General features: G+C 36.9%; 1 protein-coding gene across 1 annotated transcript in view; it reads left to right on the top strand.

The window, feature by feature from the left end:
* Positions 1 to 22,218, top strand: part of PREX2 (phosphatidylinositol-3,4,5-trisphosphate-dependent Rac exchange factor 2) — a gene marked incomplete at its 3' end in the record, with an annotated part of 98,949 nt that overhangs the window by 30,601 nt on the left and 46,130 nt on the right. Inside the window, 11 exon segments of the mRNA XM_010294405.1 lie at positions 2,257 to 2,406; positions 5,941 to 6,085; positions 7,658 to 7,758; positions 11,677 to 11,780; positions 13,041 to 13,090; positions 13,639 to 13,714; positions 14,429 to 14,501; positions 15,648 to 15,790; positions 15,943 to 16,035; positions 17,346 to 17,494; positions 19,903 to 19,988. Coding sequence (XP_010292707.1) covers positions 2,257 to 2,406; positions 5,941 to 6,085; positions 7,658 to 7,758; positions 11,677 to 11,780; positions 13,041 to 13,090; positions 13,639 to 13,714; positions 14,429 to 14,501; positions 15,648 to 15,790; positions 15,943 to 16,035; positions 17,346 to 17,494; positions 19,903 to 19,988 — 1,170 coding nt within the window.

Below are 22,218 nucleotides of genomic sequence, written 5' to 3'. Positions count from 1 at the left end.
GGGTGTTGCAGTTAAAGGCAGAGGTTGGAGTCAAGCTGGGCAACAGAGTAGTGAGTTACTATTGCAAAATTTGGTGATAGCTACCATTTCCCTCCACCTGAACTCATTGCCATCTGTATACATTAGGCAGTCTTAGCATCCAACTACGTGAATGGGCTTTTCACAGAATTCAGTGAGTTTGTAGCAGCGTGAGATAAACGCGGTCAAACTGCCAGCGCTCTTGGCCCTGCAGTTGCAAAACTTCAGATGCCAAGGAAGCTGCATGTTTAAAATGTCATCTCTATATTGAGATGTTCAAGTGTCTGGATGAGCCATTTTTTCTGGATTCAACTACTAACTTGACACCAAATTTCTGTCCAGAGTGAAATGGAAGTATCTAAATCCATTTGTGAGTCTAAGCCATAATTTTTTTCTTTTTTGTCACAATTTTAACTGCTACGGTTCACTGCATTAGCTATCATAATATTTCCCTACCAAGCATGGGTGTTATAACAATAGATGTGCGGTGACAAAGACCACAGGAAAAATATCACCCTGTAGTTTTATATTTATTAACCTCTAACTTAATAAATAAACAAAAAGACTCAGCTAGCACCATATTGCAAGATTTATAAGAATATGCTTAAGTAACACAAAGGGACCTTAACCTTCCTCAGTCCAGTAGTGCTCCTGCCTCTGATCTCCAAAATGCTGCAGTCTGTCAGCTGATAGCTTCTGTCTGAGACATCTTTCTTTTCCATGACTTTTGACTCTGATTTTCTGGCAGTGTTTTTAAAGGGACAAAGGATATTATGCATAGGTTATGTGACGAAAAATATGATAAATAGGTAAGTGGTATAAATAAGATGTTGCAAAAATAACTTCTTTTTTTTTCCCTATTACAGACTTACTTGCCCTGTCTTATACTTTCGAGTACTAGAAAGTTTTGTTGGTTTAGAAATTAGCCATCGGTCTCATGATTTTCTAGTAGTTCCTGGCATTTCCCAGCCCAGTATACAAAGCCTGGCTTCTTTCCATCTAATTAAAATGCAGAGTTATTGAAAGGATGCTAGCATGTCTACTGAGATTTATGATAAATCTTAGCAAGCATTTCAGCAAGGGTTTCAGTTTTGGAAAATCCCATCTCATTATACAAAACAGGGCTGAATTACGAAAAAGTATATACAAAGTAAAACGCTCTGTAGTTAGTTCAGTAGTTCAGGGCTGGCCGTAGGACTTTCTTGCCTCTTAATGAAAGTTCATGGTGAGAGAATGTTGACCTTTGATTTTCTTAATATTTTGTACAATAATAGCTAGTTCTAGTTTTAATCTGTATTTTATGCAAAAAATTGTATTTGTTATCATGGGACACTTATGCCTCACAAATTTTCCCCCAGGAAATGCATATAATCCTAGTGAAGGATATTCAGGGGTGTTAGTTTTGGAGAGGAAGTCTGTTTAGCTAATTTCTGCATAAGTTTTATGGACTAGCATGTTAAAATCAAGTGTTATGTAAGTAAAGAAAGAGTAATAAGTAGTAAATTGCTTTTTATAGCATAGCAGTTTACATATTAAGAGTCAGAAGTTCAAGATATCTAAGATAGCAATAGTTACCGCTCTCCCATAATGTGCACACTGAACATAGTGTTACCAGGAACATATTTCAAAAATTATGCGTTTGGTTAAAGCATTTTTTGAAGTCATAGTAAATTCTATTCAGTTTGTGTTAACAACTAAGCATATATATATTTCTTTGTTCCGGTAACCAGTAAAGATACATAAATTCTATCGGATTTTCTTACTTGTCAAACAGAAGTTGTATTTTCCCCCTGTATATTTAGTCCTTTTTAAAAATTTAATAGTAAACCGTTCAATCAGCACAACAGCTCTGAGTAATTTAAGGGGCAAAATCACAACGCTGCTTTTTAAGGAATTATTTATTACAGTTTAGCACAAACAAAAGTGCTCCAAGTACCATGATCTGTTCTTTTAATAGGACTCTGCCTGTTTTAGTGTCGAGTTTATACCTTCTTCCATATGCTAGGCAATTCTCTGTTACATTTTTAAAAGGACATTATTTACTAAAAGTTAAAAGTACAGCTTATTAAGTGATACCATAGTTCACATAGTTATCTTATTTAAAGGTAGCTTTAAATGTGTTTCTAGTCTTCTCTATTTTGTGAGCTTTCTGTATAATGCTGAGAGTTTTCAATAATTATAACAACTATTGATTTTTTTAAGAGTTGTTGCTCTTTAAGCCATTTTATCTATTCCCAGCTGACTATCACAGCAGTGGCCACACTGTTATTAATGGATGGAAGATCCACAACACAGCAAAGAACAAATGGTTTGTATGCATGGCAAAAACCCCTGAGGAGAAGCAAGAATGGCTGGAAGCTATTTTGAAGGAGCGAGAGAGGAGAAAAGGTAGGTTAATAAACTTCCTTGTGTTGCTTTGCCAGAAAGCCATCCTGTATTTTTATGTTGAGATGTAAAGCAAAACCAGCTGCTAGGAAAACTTGTGGTGTCAGGTTCAGCTGAAGGTTTATGAATACCAGCTTGGAAAAAATAAATCAAACTTGTACTGGGAAGGGCATAATGGCTTGAATCATGTATTCTGGTAGTGAATGCTTTTTTGGAAATGGGAAGATGATTTCATCTATGATTTTACAGCTTATCCTTAACTGGCATAAATTGTCATAATTTCATTGAGGCCTGTGAATATTTATGGTTTGTGGTACATGAGGGTCTATCCGAATTGCCTTGTGGGATTTGTATGGATGTCCTTTTGTGCCTGGACATGTGAGTCACTGACATGAGCAGGTTTTCTATGTTGGATCTTCATGCTGATGATCCAACATGAAATGGTACAGAATATACCTACAACCTCAACTTCGATGTAGTCTCCCCTAAACAAGAAAGTAAGAAATCACCGCTGGCAAACAACTTTTTGAATAACTGAATTAAGATGGAAGAATACTCAGATGCAATATAGTCCTGATCTCAAATGTGACCAAAAATATCCTCATGTATTCAAGTGAACCCAGCACAAAGTAGAACCAGGGAAAGATGATACATCATCATCTTCTGGAGCTAATTTCATTTGCAAGCTAAAATATCCTAATAGGTAATGATGATTGGAGCCTTGGTATTGAGAGAAAATACAACCTTGTAGTTAGATCTGGGATTCTTTTCCTGGTCTGTGTAGATTTCCTGTGGCCTGTTGTAGTAGCTGTTGTTTCATGCCTCCATTGTAAATGGAGACTAACAATACTTGTCTTTTTAATGGTGAATATTGGATGTTTGTAGAACATCTGCTGTAAGACCAGAGTTTCAACTCGGGTGTCTGCGCACTGGCTAATTAATAGTGTCATCAGGAATTAATAGTAGAAAAGCTAAAAAGATGCCATAAAACCTCAACATTTTAAAATAACAAATGAAAAATCAATGTGGTAGAGATGGTGTCAAATGCAACAAAAACCAGGTTTGTCTGCTTCTGTATAGGCCCTTATCTGAAACTGGCTAAAAAAATTTTTAACAAATCCCACTTTGCTGTTGTTAAGTTTCTTGGCTCCCTTAGACTTTTGATACCTGTAGGTAAGAAATAGAAAGAGTAAGTAGGAGTATTTTATATTGATGTGTTCTTACTATTTCAGACTATACTATTGAGCAGCTGGTAGTAGACGTGAGTTTGAGCTAAACCTTGCCAAACCTGTGGTCTGAGGTAGCCTTCCCAAAGCCAAGCCGTGTCCTAGTATTTCAGCATCCTATGATTTGCAGAATTTTTCAGCTCCAGGTGTTTGCAGTAGGTTTTGCCACCAAGGAGACAACCACAAAGGAAAGAGGAAGAGGACAGAGCAGGAGAGGGTTTAGTACACACTTAGATTCAGTTTGCAACACAGAATCTTCAAAAGTATTTCTTGAGTATCTCTGTTAGTCTACCAACTTATAAATTTATCCATCCCCTCCAGCACAGTGATTTTTTTCAAAATATCTGTATAAACACCTCTTACAAAGCAGGATGCATCCACTTAATTGCAGGCAGGTTGCCAAATGACTAGGGAACCAAACAGCTATCTTTTTAGAATTCAAATACTGTATCTAAATGTAGCTGTAAACGCTTCCCGATCACTGTGAACATAAAGATGCTTCAATTGTATGTTTACTTAATAAGACATGGAGCCTGCTCATGTGTGTATATATAGGCAATTACACTGCAGTCTAAGTGACTGCGTATGTGAGAACAGTGTTTTATTAACTTTGCAAGTCTGAGACTGACTAAATCAAATGAACACACTCGCCAGATCTCCTGGGCTGGGAGTGAGGCTCATGTCAGTGACTCTGTCCTCATCGTGCTGTGCGTGCCTGTGCATTTCTTGGCAGCGGTGCTGTAGACCCCACATCTCCCGCAGAGCAGCAGTGACCTCCAGGCTAGGTAAATACAGCATGTGGAGCAGGAGTGAGGCATGGAAATAGAGCTTGAGTGTGCCATGTAGCTGGGGCTCGCTGGGCTGTTCGTGTCAGGAGGCTCAGAGATTCGGTGTGCTTAGGGAAACTCCACCTCTACTGTTACCTGGAGTCCATATAGCAGAAGCTGAGCAAAAGGAAGAGGATGCCCCAAGTGAAATATTTTAGCAGAGGTTTTGGTGGTTGCAACTGAATTATCAGCTAGGACCATTTTATAAATTGTATTTTCTTCCTAGGAGAAACCAAGCTGAATTGGAAACTTTTTGCTAGGAAGTCTTCCTGTCAGTTTTGGGGCTTTCATATAACCACCTGAGGCATTCACCAAGTTAGAAATTTATTTAAAAGGTGATCATCTTTAAGGCTGATGATGCTGTGCTGATCTGATTCAAACAGTCAATACAAATAAAAATATCAACATCCTATAAGCTCCAAAAGTAGTATGTTGGTTACGTTTTCTTTTCCTGGGAATAAATCAGGTTTTATCTGTTTGTGTGGCATCACCACTATCTGGGTCATGGTTAATGAGAGGCACTCCTACATCTGTATCAAATACCATTGTTAGCTTTATCTCACGATGCAAATGTTCTTTTCTAGCTATTTTTTTTTTCAGAATTAAAGTGACGGACACTTACTCAGATTCAGTATGTCCAGTTACAATTTTAATAATGTGAAAAACTGAACAGGAACTGGGTACATGTACATAAGACATTCCAGAAATGTGTGGTTTGTCCAGAATTAATAATTGTTTATGGAGAAAGCACATGGGATATGGAGGTCTGTGGTATTCCTTGGAAGCACAAGCTTTTGTGAGTGGCCAGTAGGATGCATAATTCAAGTAAAACTGGTTTTGATAAGCTGTTACTCAGAAAACAGAATTATTTTCTCAAGCAGAGAATCAGGAAAAAATAAACCAGTAAGAAATATTGAAATAAAACCCCTCAGAGCTTTTGGTTGTTGAAAAAATTCTGAAGCAAATAAAATCAAGTTATATTTATGCTTTTGTGGAAAAGGGGTGAATTATTCTTATGTGAAAGCAACAAAGGTGTAACAGATAACTAGTTACTATTAATGGGAATTTTGAGAAAGTTTCCTTTATGTCAAAACTTTTTTATTATCACATGGTAAGAGCAAAACCAAGGCCCTTTTCTTTTAAACTTGTGAAACGTGACTACTCCCTTGCAAATGTTTGTATATTGAAGTCTGTGAAAATCACTGTGTTAACATTTATTACTAACAGTATCAATGGTGATGGTGGTATAGGTGTTCATTATCAGTAACAATTTAACGTCATTATGAGGAACTTAGAGATATTGTTTGGTTATGCTTTATGAAGATTGTATGTTCATGGATGAATCTTGATTCTGAGAAAAATAATGGAAAACAATTCCTTTACTTTTTTACATGCAAAATATTGGTATTGCTTCTCCATTTTGGGGAAGATACTGAAATATAATGGCAATATCACTTCATAATATTTTAATGCATTTTTGGCAGGTTTAAAATTGGGCATGGAACAGGACACTTGGGTGATGATCTCTGAGCAAGGAGAAAGGCTGTACAAAATGATGTGCAAACAAGGGAATCTCATCAAAGACAGGAAAAGGAAATTAACCACTTTCCCCAAATGCTTTCTTGGAAGGTATTCTGTGCATTTTTTAGCATGATTTTTACCCAGCTAAAAACACATTTTAAATCTTCTTTGGGATTCTGCGGAAACCACGCTTTATTTGTAATGCCTGTTAGGCCTATTTGCCTCCCAGAATTTAGCCAAAATGGAAATTGATCTGCCTGAACTTTATGGATGTGTACTTACATTCCAAAATAGCTTTTTAAAGAGACAAGGCTGCAAAGGTATGTTGATAATAGGAAAATGCATTGAATAAAACAGTTTCTTTAAAGAAATAATTCCTAACTTGCTTAATGCATTTGGTCTCTGAAATGCCTAGTTTAACAATATCAAATTTGCTTTTTTCCACTTAAAAAATCTGCCTCTAAAACTGGTCCTGTCCTTCTCTTGCCTGAATATCAGGTAGAGAGTTACAAAATGCAGTTCACATGTTTAAAAATCTACCCCTATTATCAGGAGGGTCTTTATAATGCCATAGTATACCTATGCCTTATGAAAACTGAATGTAAGAGGAGGAGAAAGCAATAGCTACGCTACAAATGTGTATATGACCAAAAAAAAATTGTTAGGGCGGCAGAAGGGTTATCACTTACTTCATTTGACTGTAAGATAGTTAAGTATGGAAAGTATTTTTATACAGTACAGTGGCTGGTTTGCACAACCACATTATGGTGACAATACTCACCACAGGTTTAAAAGTGGAAACTTGGGAGATTCTCAAGCACTGTCTGAAGTCACGTAGCTGGTGAGAATTGAAACCGGGATTAAGATTAATGATTGAGTTGCGGTTGAATCATGTTCCCTCAGTGAAGTTATTGGAAGCAGTTAAAGAATACACTCATGGTATGGACGCACGTGTGAAACATTTAAGCCTACTGTCAAATGGCTGCTTTTGTGTGCTTTCTTTCAAGCAGAGCCTTTTGAAGTAGGCTTTTGCTTGTCCCAGTTTAACTGGGTCACCAATTAAAACCCACGGACATGAACGTTGCACTACCTTACTTCGCTGCTCTTTTGATTTGTAACACACATACAAATATCTTATGTGCTGTAAGTTTGATATCTCTGAACTGCATCAGGTTTATTGTGAAATAAGCCAGGTATTTCCTGCACATGCACTACATACTTTGTGTATATGCTCAGGATGTCAACGTGTCTGACACGTCTCAGAAGTAACATGCCTACTGTTATATCATACTGTGATTATGTTCTGCCTTCATGGCATATCTGCTCTGGGCAGGTGCAGTAGGTATACCTGGGATTGCCTTACATTTGACAGTCTGGTCAAGTGTGGTTATGCTGCTTTAGGAGGTACCAGAAAACATGGGAGGTCTTCACCATGTGTAAGATCAACTTCATGAGCAGAAAAGAAAAGACATCTCAAGGGAAACCATATGTATTTATGTCGAAATAAAAAAAAAAATTGAAATGAGTGCTTTTTTTTAAAGTGATATGGCATCCTGAAGATCATTAAGCTTAAGAATCACTTACTAGGGTAGTAAGAAACACTAGTAACTGAGAAGGAAATGTAGTAGATTTGGTGGTATGACGTTTAAACCTTCTTATTTGTATCTGTTTTTCATTCAGTGAATTTGTGTCCTGGTTGTTGGAAATTGGAGAGATACACAAATCTGAAGAAGGTGTTCATCTTGGCCAAGCTTTATTAGAGAATGGCATTATCCATCATGGTAAATATAATTACTTTTAACTTAGTTGTTTTCAAGGTAATTATTGTAATTAGAGTGGCCTTAATGTTGTTTGACAAAAAGGTAGTCAGGTTAACGCCAGATAGCTTTTTGAATCTGCTTTATATACTTGGAGGGACCTCATGGGGCCATAGTTCATGCTTAGCAGGTTTACTGGGAGAGGCTGCATTGATTTAATCAGATTACATCTATGCTGTTGGGATCACAACATTGCAAACAGGGACTTAGAGAAACATCGCTATTCTCTTGTAAGCAAAAATAAATTCTGGGGGAACAGAGAACGATAGACTGTTTTTAAGGATTTAAGCCTTTTATTAAGGCCAGGCTTTTTAGGAATACTTGTTCAACTAAGAATTGTAGTAGCTATTGATATATGTGCCTGCTCCTCATCTGTTAGGTATTACAAGTGGAGCTGGTGGAATCCAACCTAGAAACCAACAGTTTAATCTTTTGAATTTTAAGGCCTTATTTTCACTACATTGTATAGTTACTAAAACTGATATTTTTATGTTGAAACTTTCAGTCAACTATCTGCATTTAGCTCATTCTGGAGAGAAGTATCACTGAAATGGTTCAGTTTTTGAGCCAATAAGAAGGTTTGATTTCTGGAGGTAATTTGCGTTGGCAACATTTTTCTCTTACCAGAGCAGGTCCTCATCTCTGACCCTTTTACAAGGTATAGGCCAACAGGACCATATAAGTGAACCAGAGAAACTTGTGTTTTTGAAGATATATTTGGGTTACAATAGGTACAGTCACTTAAAAAAATAAACAGTGAAACAGTTGTGAAGCATAGATCTGGGGTGTAAATTTAGATAGTATCATTGATAATATACATTTTAATACTTCTATACTTCAGCCAGCAGTGAATTTAATACTTACTTTATAAGATCTTTGCACAATGTTTTCAGCGTCCTTGTCTGGAAAGAAAGCAGGAGTAGCAGAGTGCCACTTAACTGTGTGCATTTTAAACATATGCAGAGTAGGAGGAAAAGCATTAAGTTTATTCATCAGTAGTCATGTAGTCTTTAATTCTTTAATGTCAGTCTACATGATTTTCCTCCACTATCATTCAAGTGTCAGATGCTATTATGTTTACTACACACAGAGAATTGTTTTCAATGGAATGATTCTGTTGCCAAAGATTCTTCTCCTGATCTTGTAATTTATATCCCAAATACACTCATAGACTTTCTCAATACAGAGTTAAATGAATATTGTGTAATTTCATGAGATAAAAGGGTAATTATATTAGAGCATAGAAATGTGAGCCAGACATGCTACTTTGAATAGTGGATCCAGCTGTGGTTCAGTGAAAATAGAATTCTTAAAATAAAGTTGAATGAACCATCTGTTTTCACAGAGGGAGCAAGGGAGAAAGAAAGTTTGGCTGTTACTCACATTGCAAATGTTATAGAGGGCTTTGTTAGACTTTGCATATTCCCTGTGCTGGCCATTGTTTTCACTGTGCTGGGCTTCACTCTAGCAGTGCCAGACCCATGTTGTGATGGGCATTGTTTTACTTCCTGGTGTGTGAACTCTTGCAAGTAGAAAAGTTATGGTTTTTCCTTGTTTGTTTTTTTTTTTTCCTCCAGTTTTGCAAAAAGGAAAAATCTCTATGTTGCTGTTTTAAATCCATCTGGTGGCATCCCCTAATATGTGAAAATACTTGTATCAGCCAGTGGGCTGAGGTGCTTTGTCCAGTCACTTGCTGCTGCTGATTAGAGATGGAAGTTTCCTTTCAAGGCAGTAAGGAGTTTTGTAGTTACAACAATATAATCTAAATATCATGTAGCTCTGCAGTTTCCTGGAATGGTGTGCTGATCTGAGTTGAAATGACCCTAGCAAAAATGTAAAGACCAATTTAAATCTGGATCAGTTTCCTTTTCTTAGTGTGTGCCATATAAATATCTATCCCAACACGAAGTATAGGTACATGGTTGGGAGTGACATAAAAACCAGCTTGGGTTTCCTGATTTTACTGGTAATGATGTGTTTTATCAGCTTTACATGTTTAAACCTATTGTCTTGCAAATGTACAGTTGATACTAGTTAAAAGGAAAGCTATTCAGTAAGCTAAATGTTTTCATAATTTTTTTGTTAACGTTTCCATTTTAGTATGGTAGCTGATAGACCATCCATCCTTCCTCTTGAGCAGAACAAGCCAAATCACATCTATATCACAGAAAACACCCACTCCACACTGAGTAGCGATTTACATCTTCCTTCAACAGCATTCACTGGATAGATGTGGTATTTTACAGAATACAGTAGAGTTGGAAGCATCCATGTCTGGTTTCCTTGCTTTCCGGAGCTCAGCAGGTGCCAACTCTGTGGACCTGCTCCCCTAGTTTCTGGTGTACTGTGTGTAAGTAGGAGCTGCAAAGACAGAGCGGTGCTTGTGTTCCTCAGAGGGCAGAGCCTGCTCTGTTGGTCATGGGCATGCAAGAGTGGAAAGGTGCTTTATAGTCCTGGGTCCCTCCCTGCGCATCTCTGTAACTTCGAGGAACCATTTGGTGTTAAGCAATACTGTCCTGGTGGTGGTTTTTCTATTTTCTGTAGTTACTGGTTTTAAAAACTCTTAATACACTGATCTAGTGTAATATATTTTTTTCTCCAACAGTAGGAAATTATTTTTAATTACAAAACTAGAAGATATCTTCTTTTTCTGAGTTAAATGGTCACAATTGATTAAAATTCATTTAGATAGTTATACTAGACACTGTATTGTAGCCTCTATCTGATGTATTGAGCAGCAATGATTCTAAAAGAGCTTAGGAGTTATTTTGAATAATCACCTTACTGTGAACCATCAGTTAAGCCAATTGGAATAGTGTCCTGGGCTTTACTATTAGTAGATGTATCAATACAAGTAGAGAAGTTTACATAAACAGAGTTTATGGTGCCTAACTACATTTTTTAGGAGAGTAAGGGACGATGGTTTAATCACTTGGTATAGGAAAGCATGCACAGAATTACCTAACACTGTCACTTGTTACTCTGATCAATGAAGACATTACAGTAACTTTCTTTATCAGTTGATGACATGCACATTTAGTTTCAAAAGAAAAGCTTACATCTGCAACCAAAACAATACCAGATAGTTATCCTAGGATGGTGCTAGTGCCTAGTGCTGTCCTCAGCCCTCAAATGAATCAGCTGTTTTTCAGAAAGTCTTGCTGTAGTACCATTTCCAGGAGAATTTTTGTATTGTATGATATGACTGTTCTGACAAAATGCTTGAAGTTGTGAGGTTTACTGCTGGAATCACGTGCAGATCACCTGTAAAGATCCTTTTTTGTGGGTCTTTGGTGAAATGGATTGTCAACACCTTCATAATGATTGCAAGTGTTTTGCACTGAAGACCCTCAGCTGGCTATGTACAGAGGAAGACGTTCCCTCTCCCTTTCCTCCCCACTGCAAGACTGGTCAGATATGTTGTAGAGGGTTTGTATCTTTATTGACTCATCTGACATTGGTGTCAGCAAGAATTAGAACAGAGAATAATGTGGAAAATTAATAGCAATAGTTGCAAAAAAAGCTTTAATTGGCTACTTGGTTGATAAGCTTCGAAAAAGTGCTGAAGACTAGAGCAGATTTGAGTGCCTCATTTTCCAGGCTGTTCCCTGCCTGTTTGTCTTTCTTATTCTATGCCCTGTGACTTGAAATTGTTTGGTGTCTTGTGGACTACTTCAGTGTTGTGAGAAATATTGTCACCAGTGACATAAAGGATCTTAGGGCAGATAATCTAATTGGGCTTCCTTGTCCTCCCTGTCTGAAATCTACCTATTGCTGTGTAATGGGCTGTTACTAGAAGAAATGATGTTAGCTCTCTTCTCTCTTGCTGGTTTCTTCAGAAAGTCACCTAACAATACATGATTGGTTTTTTTTTAAATATAGTTACAGATAAGCACCAATTCAAACCCGAACACATGCTGTACAGATTCCGGTATGATGATGGAACGTATTATCCAAGAAATGAGATGCAGGATGTGATCTCTAAGGTACAGAACAGAATAGTTGCTATTATTAGGAAGAACACATTAGAAATGGAGATTCTGCTTGAAAAATAATGTAAAATATTATGCTATATTTATATCCCCTCACGCTTGCCCATCTCTATACTTATGTGAATCAAATTTAGTTTTCTGTTTGCAAGGGAAGACTTTGGCTTGTTACACATTTTAAATACTAATAAAATTTTTTAAATTTTTTCATTATTTTTGTTATTTAGTGGTTTCATATGCCGGATGCATTGCCTGTGTTTCTGGGTGATTCTAAAGCTGGCGTTTCAGTCTTTTGTATTTTTCAGTCCTTTTTAATGGATATGAAGCTACACGTAGAAAATTCTTTTTAATTTTCTCTTAAATCTGAGTGTCTTATTAGTGCCTTAAAAAGGCAGTAAATCTGCAATCACATAGATGTTTAAACACAGGTAGGTAGTACTATCCATCTACATTACTGAGCATAAGAAAATCATGGAGCATAGTTGCCTTTAAACTCTTCATGATTTTGAGGTGGTAGAAAATGCCAGAATTTGGGTATTACGTTACAGTATCATTCACTTTTCTGCTGGCATTTGTTAATATAATACATGGTTCTTCTTGCATCTTATAAACATAATTGTTTTTGATAGTCTGCTAAAGAATACTAATGTGATTTCTTTTGTTAAATAACATTTTCTGATGCTAGTATCTTAAACTCTTCCAAATGTTTTGTTTCATTGTTTTTAATGTAAAACTTTTCAAATCTTTGAGTCTTTTGCATTTTTCTTTTAAAGTTCACTGGTTAGTTATAATTTCAATTTGTAAAGAAGGCACCTATGCATATAATCAAATGCAACCAAATGCAGTGTTTTTTACTTTAGTTACTGACTCTGTGTGTAGAATAGCGAGCAGTGATTGGGAAAACCTTAATGCATGGAACCATTGCTTTATCTTTCAGGTTTTGTGTACTTTTCTTTCAAAGTACTATACCTTCAGAATTTTTACATGCTACCTTAAAACTAATCCTTTTTGTATGTGTCTCAGGGAAGCTTAGATTAGATTAAAAATGTGTAATTTCTCATAACTTATTCATCATTATTGTTATTTGGAAATTTTAAGTTTTGGCACATGAAAAACATATTGAAATTTCAACAGACTTTTTTTACTGTCTAAATGAAGCGCGTTTAGAACATACAGGCTTCCTTACCGTGTCAGTTCCTTTTATATGCTCTGTGGTGTGCATATGTGCTTAACTAACCTCATCTTTCTCTTTAACAGGGTGTACGACTGTACTGTCGCCTTCACAGTCTGTTTACTCCAGTAATTAGGTGGGTCCAGTTGGGAAATCCGTAGTGGGTCATTTGGAAGAAGTATATAAACTGAAGATGCTGTGTTTGAATGTCAGAACCTAACCTATGCTTTCGAAATTGTTTTTTTGGGAGTAATCAAAGAAGATTGAAGGCCTGTCAAGACAAAAAGCATAACTGAATCATTAAATGACTGCAAACTCCATTCAATATGACCTTTTTTACAGACTTTTTAGAGCCTTCTAGGTCCTGATGGATATGCTTTGATGCTTGCTGTATATATTACACTCCTTTACTAACACTCCATTACCTCATTTGGAGAGTCTCAACTGTAACGAGACAACTGCCTTTACACTCCAGCGACATTATTGCCCAAGTAAGATATGGTCATCCTCCTCCTTTCCAGCTACACTGAAAGGTTTTACTTGCTTTACTCCAGAGGGAACTTCTGAACCATTGCAAAACGCTCAATTCATGCTTGTACTAACCTGTTTGTGCAATACAAGCTTTTTCTGTTAGGCTTCTTTGAGTTTTTGTTTGATTCTTAAATTTTGTTTTGTTTTGAACAGGGATAAAGATTATCATTTGAGAACCTACAAATCTGTAGTCATGGCTAACAAACTCATAGACTGGTTGATCGCACAGGCAAGTACACACCTTTGGATTTATGTACTTTTTGCATTTAAATTCCAGTTTGAAAGGTGGTGATGTATTAAGCCAAATAACATGCAACCACTTTGTGGAAGGGTTATTAGAACAGCATGTGTAAATGTAATCCTCTTAAACCGGTAAAGTAACAGAAATCAGCTGTCAGCAGCCATGCTGTTCATCCCTTTTGTGCTTATCTTCCTTATTTGCAACTGAACTATAAATGTTTTAATGAGACCTAGCTTTGTGATTCAGCATGTAACGTTGTTCATGGCTTAAAATGAAATGAATAGGCTCTGAAAACTCTAAATTACTAACTAGATGGATAAAAGTCAGTACCAATTTGCTGTCATCAGTTCTTTTTTAGGTGAACTAGGAACAAGAACAGGGTAGCGTGTTCACTCAAACATGCACCAGTTTTATAAAATAAAAGTTAAAAACTGTGATACTTTGAGATTCTATTATGTCCAATTTTTATGGAGAATGCAGTGTTACTAAAATGTTTATGTATTTATTTGTAACTATAAAGAAATATATCATATAAACATGCATTTACTGTTTAAAATGTATGCTATAAATGCGTCTATAAAGGCGGGAGTGGTAAATATAATATACAACCATTGCTGGCCCTGTGAGGTTATGCCATTGTGCATAGAATCCATTTTTCTGCTTTATTAAAGTATATTAAAAAAATCTGCTATGGTTTAACAGGGCGATTGCCGGACAAGGGAAGAAGCTATGATATTTGGTGTAGCTCTTTGTGATAATGGGTTTATGCACCATGGTAAGTAAATGCATTCTATACAAGCTATGCTTACATTTTGTTTAATGCTATCTACATAGAAGGAAGGAAGTGCAGGGGCTGGTAAAGATATTCCAGAAGGGATAGGAAGTTCTTTCATTGTATTGCTGAAGAGACCTATGCTACAGTCTTCAAGAAAAACAAATAGCTATTGTATACTCTGAAAATTATGTTCAGTCAATTTTATAGCATGTACTGAGGGATTCATCCTCTGAAGGATTTAGGGAGGGCAGTTTTATTAGCCACTTTGAAAGAAATTTCTTAAGCAGATAATACATGTTTGCACAGATGAGATGATAAAAATTGAGGAAATGTGTAGGAAATAGCAGAGGTATTTTTGGAGGAATGAATAAAGTATGGAGGAGAATGACTTTAAAGAAATGAAGTGGTGACAGCAGGAGAAAGTGGACTGCAGAAGAATGAGAAAATCATAAGGACAGCAGAGAATAAAGAGAGGAGAGCAGAGGGATGGGCAGTACCAAAAATGAGGAGAACAAGGTCACATTTAATATGATCTGAGGGAAGATTTCAGTGAAAGGATTGAAGCAGTAGGTCATTTACTGAAATAATAAGAGGAGGAAATTATTTTCTCATCAGCTTGTTTAGAGAAGGAGGGAGAACTAACTTCCCCCTGGTGCTGTTCATTCTTTTTCCTTTGATTTTTAAACATACAAATGCATCTGTCTGCTGTTCTAGTTGCTTCCACATCCCCACAAAATCCATTTCTAGTACTGAACCTGGCATGCTTCACCACCTAGAGATTGACAGACCTTGGTGGTGAGCATCTCCAGCAGCTGTCCAGAACAACTTTTCAAAATCATGTTTTAAAATCCATTTTAGGAAAAAAACCAAACTTGTGCTTGGCACTCTCACTAAAACCATTTCAGGCTAGCGTGTCCTCCTCAGCTTAGTGAAATCAAATGTAGTTGAAAATGAGCTTAATGACACCCATCTGTAATGGATCCAAATAAAAATCATTGCTTATATTTAAAATTAGGATTTTCCTAGATACTTTGCTAGCATTTAGACTTTGTATGCATGTTTAGTGTTTTATGGTTCATGAAAGTCACACCGTTCAAAATTTCAAAAGAAAAAAAGGATTAATGTTTATGTTTTTGTATCATACAGTGTTAGAGAAAAGCGAGTTTAAAGATGAACCACTGCTGTTCCGTTTTTATGCGGATGAAGAAATGGAAGGGTCAAATATGAAGCACAGACTCATGAAACATGATCTCAAAGTAGTGGAAAATGTCATAGCCAAGTCATTACTGGTGAGTGAAACCCAGTGATAGAATGTTTTGATGAGTAAAAAATTGGTTGTAGCGACAATAAATTAGCACTGTGTATTGTTATATAATGGGGATATACTTTAGCTCTTCTTAATGCCTTTCTGAACAATATTTTGAACAATTTTATTTTTCAGATTAAATCTAATGAAGGCACCTATGGTTTTGGTTTAGAAGATAAAAATAAGGTGCCAATTATTAAAGTGGTGGAGAAAGGATCAAATGCTGAGGTATCAAGTATTATAAATTACCTTCCCTGTTTTGTTCACTTGATCACAGGTGTATGTTTTATACATCAGTTAGGAAAATCTATAGCAGTAGAAGGTCACAATGACAACTTTCCAAGAAAGCTTTTTGTCTTTTTTTTGTTGTTGTTTTTTTTTTTTTAAATTAAAAATATTCTCTGACCATTTTCAACACTGATTTTCTGCTTGGGTAAATTGCCGTATTGAGTGGTGATATAAAAGTTATCATTTTGTTTTTTTTCATTTTACAATATTCCAGTGATGATATTACTCATGAGTAGAATAAACATTTTTTGGTAAAATATGAAATGAGTGTAAAGCTAGTCTGTGAGTTGCACTTGATATATTTCATAATGAAGGATTTATCAAGCTTTGGATAAAGTCTAGAGTTTGAGAATCTGACTGAATAAATATAAATGACAGCCTTTCGGTTTGTTAGTATTGCTTTAGGTGCTCTTCGGGTAAATTCATATTCTACTGAACTTCATGGGAATCTCTATACGTGTAAAGATAAAGAACGAGTCTCTTCCATGACAGAAAAAAATTAGACCTGGATTTCAAGCCTTCCTAAATCTCATGGTGGAATAGAAATTTGAGATAAAAATAGATACGGCAAATCAATAATATAACACAGCCACAGAAGCATATCCAGGGTGATTTCTAACAGTCAGGCTCTGCCATCCTCTCAGATGGTGCTAAGGCTTAGCCTGTGCCCTGAGCCATTCTGCGTACTCCTGCCATCCAACTGCTTACGGTTCCTTTCTTGTTAGACCAGAGTTTAAAACCTGTATGCAGTTTGGCTTGCCATACCTTTGGCTCAAAGGCCATGAAACGTTTAAGGATATTGTTTTGTTTTGGGTTTTAATAAATATTCACTTACTAAAATACGAATCAGGTCTTTCCTTATGAAAGAAGCTGTAATGCCTTTGGAGAATGATGGATGGACAAATTAGGTAATGTAATAAAAAAAATAAACTGGTTCAATGAAAGCTGTTGTGTTAATTATTACACATGTTAACTGATACTGTAATACTGTCATAAAATCTTGATTAAGACTAGGTCTTTTATTTAGGTCTCTCTAGAATGAGTGTTTACTGTACTCTTCATGTCAATTTAACAAGTTCTAGAAGCGTTTTGTGGTGTTAAGTCTATTGTGCATGGTATGTTAAGGACACAAAGAACGTAAAGGAAATGTGAATGTCATTATTCCTACAGGGGTTGCATGCCAGCAGAAGAAAACATAATGTTAGTGGTTATAAAAGGCAAACATATACACAACTGTTATTGTCTTCTAGATGGCAGGCTTGGAAGTTGGCAAAAAAATCTTTGCTATTAATGGTGACCTGGTTTTTCTGCGACCCTTCAGTGAAGTGGATTGCTTCCTGAAAGCATGTTTAAACAGCAGAAAGCCCCTGCGGGTTCTTGTGAGCACTAAACCACGGGAGTAAGTTTTCATTCCTTTGGGGGAATTTTTACAAACTACAATTAAAGTGAGTTTTAAAATACCAGTGGAACTTCAGACAGTGCTACTGTAAAGTTATTTTAAATGCTGTATCTAATCTTTGTAAAGCAATTTGATCTGCTTTGATTTTGTTTTATTTCATTTGTCAGTCAGCAAAAGCAAAACACGAGTGCTTTAGATCATCAGCTCTGCCACTTTAAATACATGCAGGAACCACAAGTGTAAATGAAGTTTCCTTGACTATCTGGACGCTTTTGATCACTTATCTCTCACTGTGTTTATTAAACAAGTTCCTCTGTCTGGGGATTAGTTGCTGGTTTGGCAGAAGTTGGAGTCTGCGATCTAGTGGGCCCCTTCAGCATGTGTACTGGTTGTGCAAACAGCAGGAGCAAGTAAACAGCTCCCTGGCTTTATACGAGATACATTCCTACCTGAATGCAATTTTTGTTACGTAAACGAAATACAAAGTGAGCCCTACTGGCTGGGTTCAGTAAGTATGTAAACGAGCATAGGTCTATTAATAAAGTTAATGCAGTTGTAACTGGTTTGTATGTACCAAAGAAAGAGGAGAGTAAGAAGCAGTGGTCAGGAGTGATTTTGACCAAATTTTGCAGGGTAAGGAGGAACCGTCCTCTGTTACTAGACAGCACGCACAGAGTGCCTTGGAAATGGCCCTGGTTCAGTTGTAGGGTGGAGACATATTTCTCCTGTTAATAAGCAAACGTGTCTTGGGAAATACAGTGGCACCCAGAAAGGGGGAAAGAGCAAAGAAAGAAATATGGCATAAAGACGATCATCTGGAATGATACTCAAAAAAACCCCAACCACCAACCAACCAACCAACCAAAAACAACAAAAACATCCCCCAAACCAGTAGATGATAGTGTTGCAGCAAGTGTAAAAGGCGTATCTTGGTCATTCTTTGCTACAGATCTTGGTTCGACTTGGCCAGTGAAAATGCGGGTGAGTTTCAAGGTTGGCAGAGACGATCTAGAGAATGAGGAGTTCTGAGGAGCTGAAGAATTTGTTTCTCAGTACTGCCTGCTTTTTGTTGGGAGCTGCTGCTAGCACAACTGTGTTTGCAGAAGAGACAGTTATCTCCCAAATTCTTAGCCTAAACTGCCAGTGATGGTCTTTTATAGCTCCTTAGAGTGTTCACAAAGGATTTTCAGAATGAAACCATATAGATAGTATCAACCTTAGTATATGTGTACTAAATGATGCTATACTTAGGAGAATATTTCAAATGGAAATTTATTAATCTTAAGAATATTCTAATATTTTTTTTTAAATTATAGACTTCAGCGGGTTTTGGATCTCAGCTCCACTGATAATCGTCTCCAAATGCTAAACATCATGTATACCAGAAAAACATGAAAGTACAAGAAAAGATGCAGTGATATTATTCAAAACTACCTGTAAATCAAGTTTATTACAGTCCAGATGTGTTTTAAAATTGCTTTTGAGCAAATTTGAATTTGTCTGCTTTTGCACTGGCAAATAGAGCTTGGGGTAAAGATCCCTTAAAGAATGACAAAGCTGGCTCTGGAAGTAAAGGCTGCAAACTTAAATGAGTGCAATGCTATGCATGACCTAACTAGCTCTGATAAGGGCTAATGCAGCTGTGTTGCTTTTTCTGGAATGTGAGCTGATATCATGTGGATATGCTAGCTTACTTTGTGTGAGCTCAGGGCTTCATTTTAAGGGTAGATGTGACTTCTGATTCTCAGGACTGTGCTTTTGTTACTTACGTTTGTCAGTAGGTTTATTACTGTTGCACGTAGACCAAGAGGGAGCGTATTTCAATGTGCTTACAAGTTATAGGAACAGTAGCAGGTGATTCTTGCTGTACAAAACCCAGTACTTTGCATAGCTGCTCAAACTGCAGCAAAATACTTTTTCAATAAAACTTGCCAAGTAGACAGTTAGGTGTTAAAAAATTGTGATACGGATCTAGTCTCCGCAGTGCTCTGTAGCTCATCTGGCAAGGTCTCCCATGGTCTTTGGTTCCCAGGCTCTGTTCTTTTCGCTGAGAGACTGCTTGCCTTCCCAGGGCTTTCAGTATTGCTTGCCAACTCGCCCAAACCGCAGTCCCTTTGGGAGGAATCCTAAAGCTATGGTGGTGCTCTGGTCGTAATTGGCATATTGAATTTCCCTGCCAAATAGTACTGCCTTCCTCTGATTGATTTCGGTATCTCGGCTTGCGCTTATGTCTGAAGTCAGTGGTGCAAAGTAGCTGGAATATGAATGGTGCTGAAACTGAAACCGTGAATTGAAGGAGAGCGTGAAGTCTTAACACCATTGTAACTTACTTATTGCTGTCCACCTTTGTCTCGACCAACAAAATACTACCTTTTGCTGTATTCATATTGAGTCTTTGCTTGTATCAGGACAGTGAAGATTCCTGACTCTGCAGATGGACTTGGATTCCAAATCCGGGGCTTTGGCCCATCCGTTGTCCATGCTGTTGGGAGAGGTAAGCCGTAAGAGCTGTCAACGGTAGTGGTAAATACACATTTAATATCTAAATGGCATGGCTGATATAAATCAAAATTAGCTTCAGTGATTCAGCTTAGATCCCTCCCACCCCACAAAGTAACAAACAATATTAACTAAAACCAAATAAGGTTATTTTGTGTTCTTACTTTTTTGATGCGTTTTTTGGTATGTATTTAAACTAATGTCGGAAAGTTACGGTAAGGCTGTGCATTCTCTACAGACTGAGGAATAGCTGATGGGCATAGAATCAACCTTCTCCAGTGAATGGGTGCTGGGAACCACTCACTTCCTGAGAGTTAATTTGTTAGGTGGCCACGTGGTGCTGCAATGTTCTGAAAACAATTTACAGAAAATGCATTTTTCACAAATCTTTACAAGAGTGCTGGTGACCTAGTCCGTCTTAGTAATTGCAGATGTTTCCTCTAAATACTGCTCTGTCCTTTTTGTGATGTGACTGTCCAATGTTTGCTATCCCTTCCTCAGTATGTTCTTGACTGGTGCACTGGTGATGAAAGAAGTTGAAGCATTGTTGCTCTTGCATGTTGTTAATGGTAGAGCCAACTAACACTGTATTTTCAGCTATTGTGGGGCAGTTGTGTCCTTTGCCCCCCTCCTCCCTTTGTAATTGAGGAATTTAAAATGAACTGATTTGCAAAGCAGCCAGACTTGAACTCGATGACTTTTTTCCTAGGCTGTGGTGCCAGAAATTAGGTTTTTGAGAGAAAGTCTAATGAACTACAGACTGTTGAGCTGATGTGATAATTATTTCTGCACCTGGATCTCAATTCAACTGCCTATCCTTATTCATTAACCACATACTTTATTCCAATTAGGCTCAACAGTACGTAAGTGCTTGCTTTTGTGGTTTGATAAACCTGAAAGATTTTAAGCATATGCTTAGATATTTTTCTGAATTGGGACCTTGGGTTTTTTGAAGAGTTTTTTTTGAGACATCTTTATTAAGGCCTATTTCAATAATTATTTTTAGATCCCTTTTTTTGAGAAAGATTTTTAATAGGTCCTATTTAAAAGTTTATTTTTAAATCCCTCCCTTTTTTTATTGCAATAGCTGGTGATGGTATAATTTCCAAAGACTTTCTTTGGCATTAGAGTTAAAATGCAGCTATCATCTATTGTTGCTGCAGATTGTATTTGTTTTGAACAAAACCAAGACTTGGTAATACCTAAAACGAGGGAAATCCAGGTATATTCTACCAGTTACCTCCTTGTCAAATATGCTCAGCTGTGAGAAGTCATGACATAGCTTTTCTATTTGTCAGCCCTGCAAATTCAGTTTAGCCTTTTCTTGCATAGCAGCTAGTTTCTGCACCTCAGCCTTGCAGTCTCTAGGCATAGATTTTGACTTCCGTGGCACCTTTGTGGCAGTACCAAGACGGACATAAGGAGGCGAATGTTCAGGTAGCTGGAACTAAGGTCATACTCCAGCAGGCTGTCTTTCAGGAGTATACTTGGGTCACGCTGAAAAGCCCTGGAGACAGCTACTATTTTTGTAGTACCTATTCAGTGGATAGAAGATTTTCCCAAGGTGGTTGTTCCTTTGTGAAAATAAATCGCTGAACCATATATTTTCTGCTGCTCAAAGAATATGGTGTTTCATGGTTTTTTCCCCCAAAATAATTCAAATTGTCAAGATCTCCTGCTTGATTATCTCTGGGTGTTTCGAATAAAGCTGTAAGGCACTCTGTTAATTGGTAAATGAATTGTTAAAAAGATTGAAGTGAGAACTAGATGCTTGGAAATGTCTTTGAATTTGAATATTTCACTTAATGTTTAACAGGAAATTCTAGTATGCTCTGATATTTCTTCGTGAATTTTCAGAAAGCTTCTGTTTTGCATGTAAAATAAAGACACCTGAAGTAGTCAAGAAGCTCATAAGCCCGGGGAATATAAAAGAATCCAGAATAAAAATGGTCTAAGTTATAATTCGTGAGTTTCCAGCCAGAGCCTTTTTAGCCATTAGAAGTCTTTAAGACAAATCTTCCACATTTTCATATTACAAATCAACATTTGTTTTATAAAACAGCCTTTAGAAAGTAGTCTGGTCTCTTTTTATGGAGTTATCTGCTGGGGAACTCCATTTTCTTGGACTCCAGCTGACTGCAGAAGCACCCTGTGGTCAGGGGAAGTATGTAAGAATTAGTGAGAACAGATTCTGATTAAAAAAATGAGACTTTTGGACTTTTAGC

This window comes from Phaethon lepturus, unplaced genomic scaffold (genome assembly GCF_000687285.1).
Source record: "Phaethon lepturus isolate BGI_N335 unplaced genomic scaffold, ASM68728v1 scaffold7559, whole genome shotgun sequence".
Classification (NCBI taxonomy): Eukaryota; Metazoa; Chordata; class Aves; order Phaethontiformes; family Phaethontidae; genus Phaethon; species Phaethon lepturus.
The sequence above is the reverse complement of the archived record's forward strand: the minus strand, read 5'-3'. Positions and strand labels throughout refer to the sequence as shown.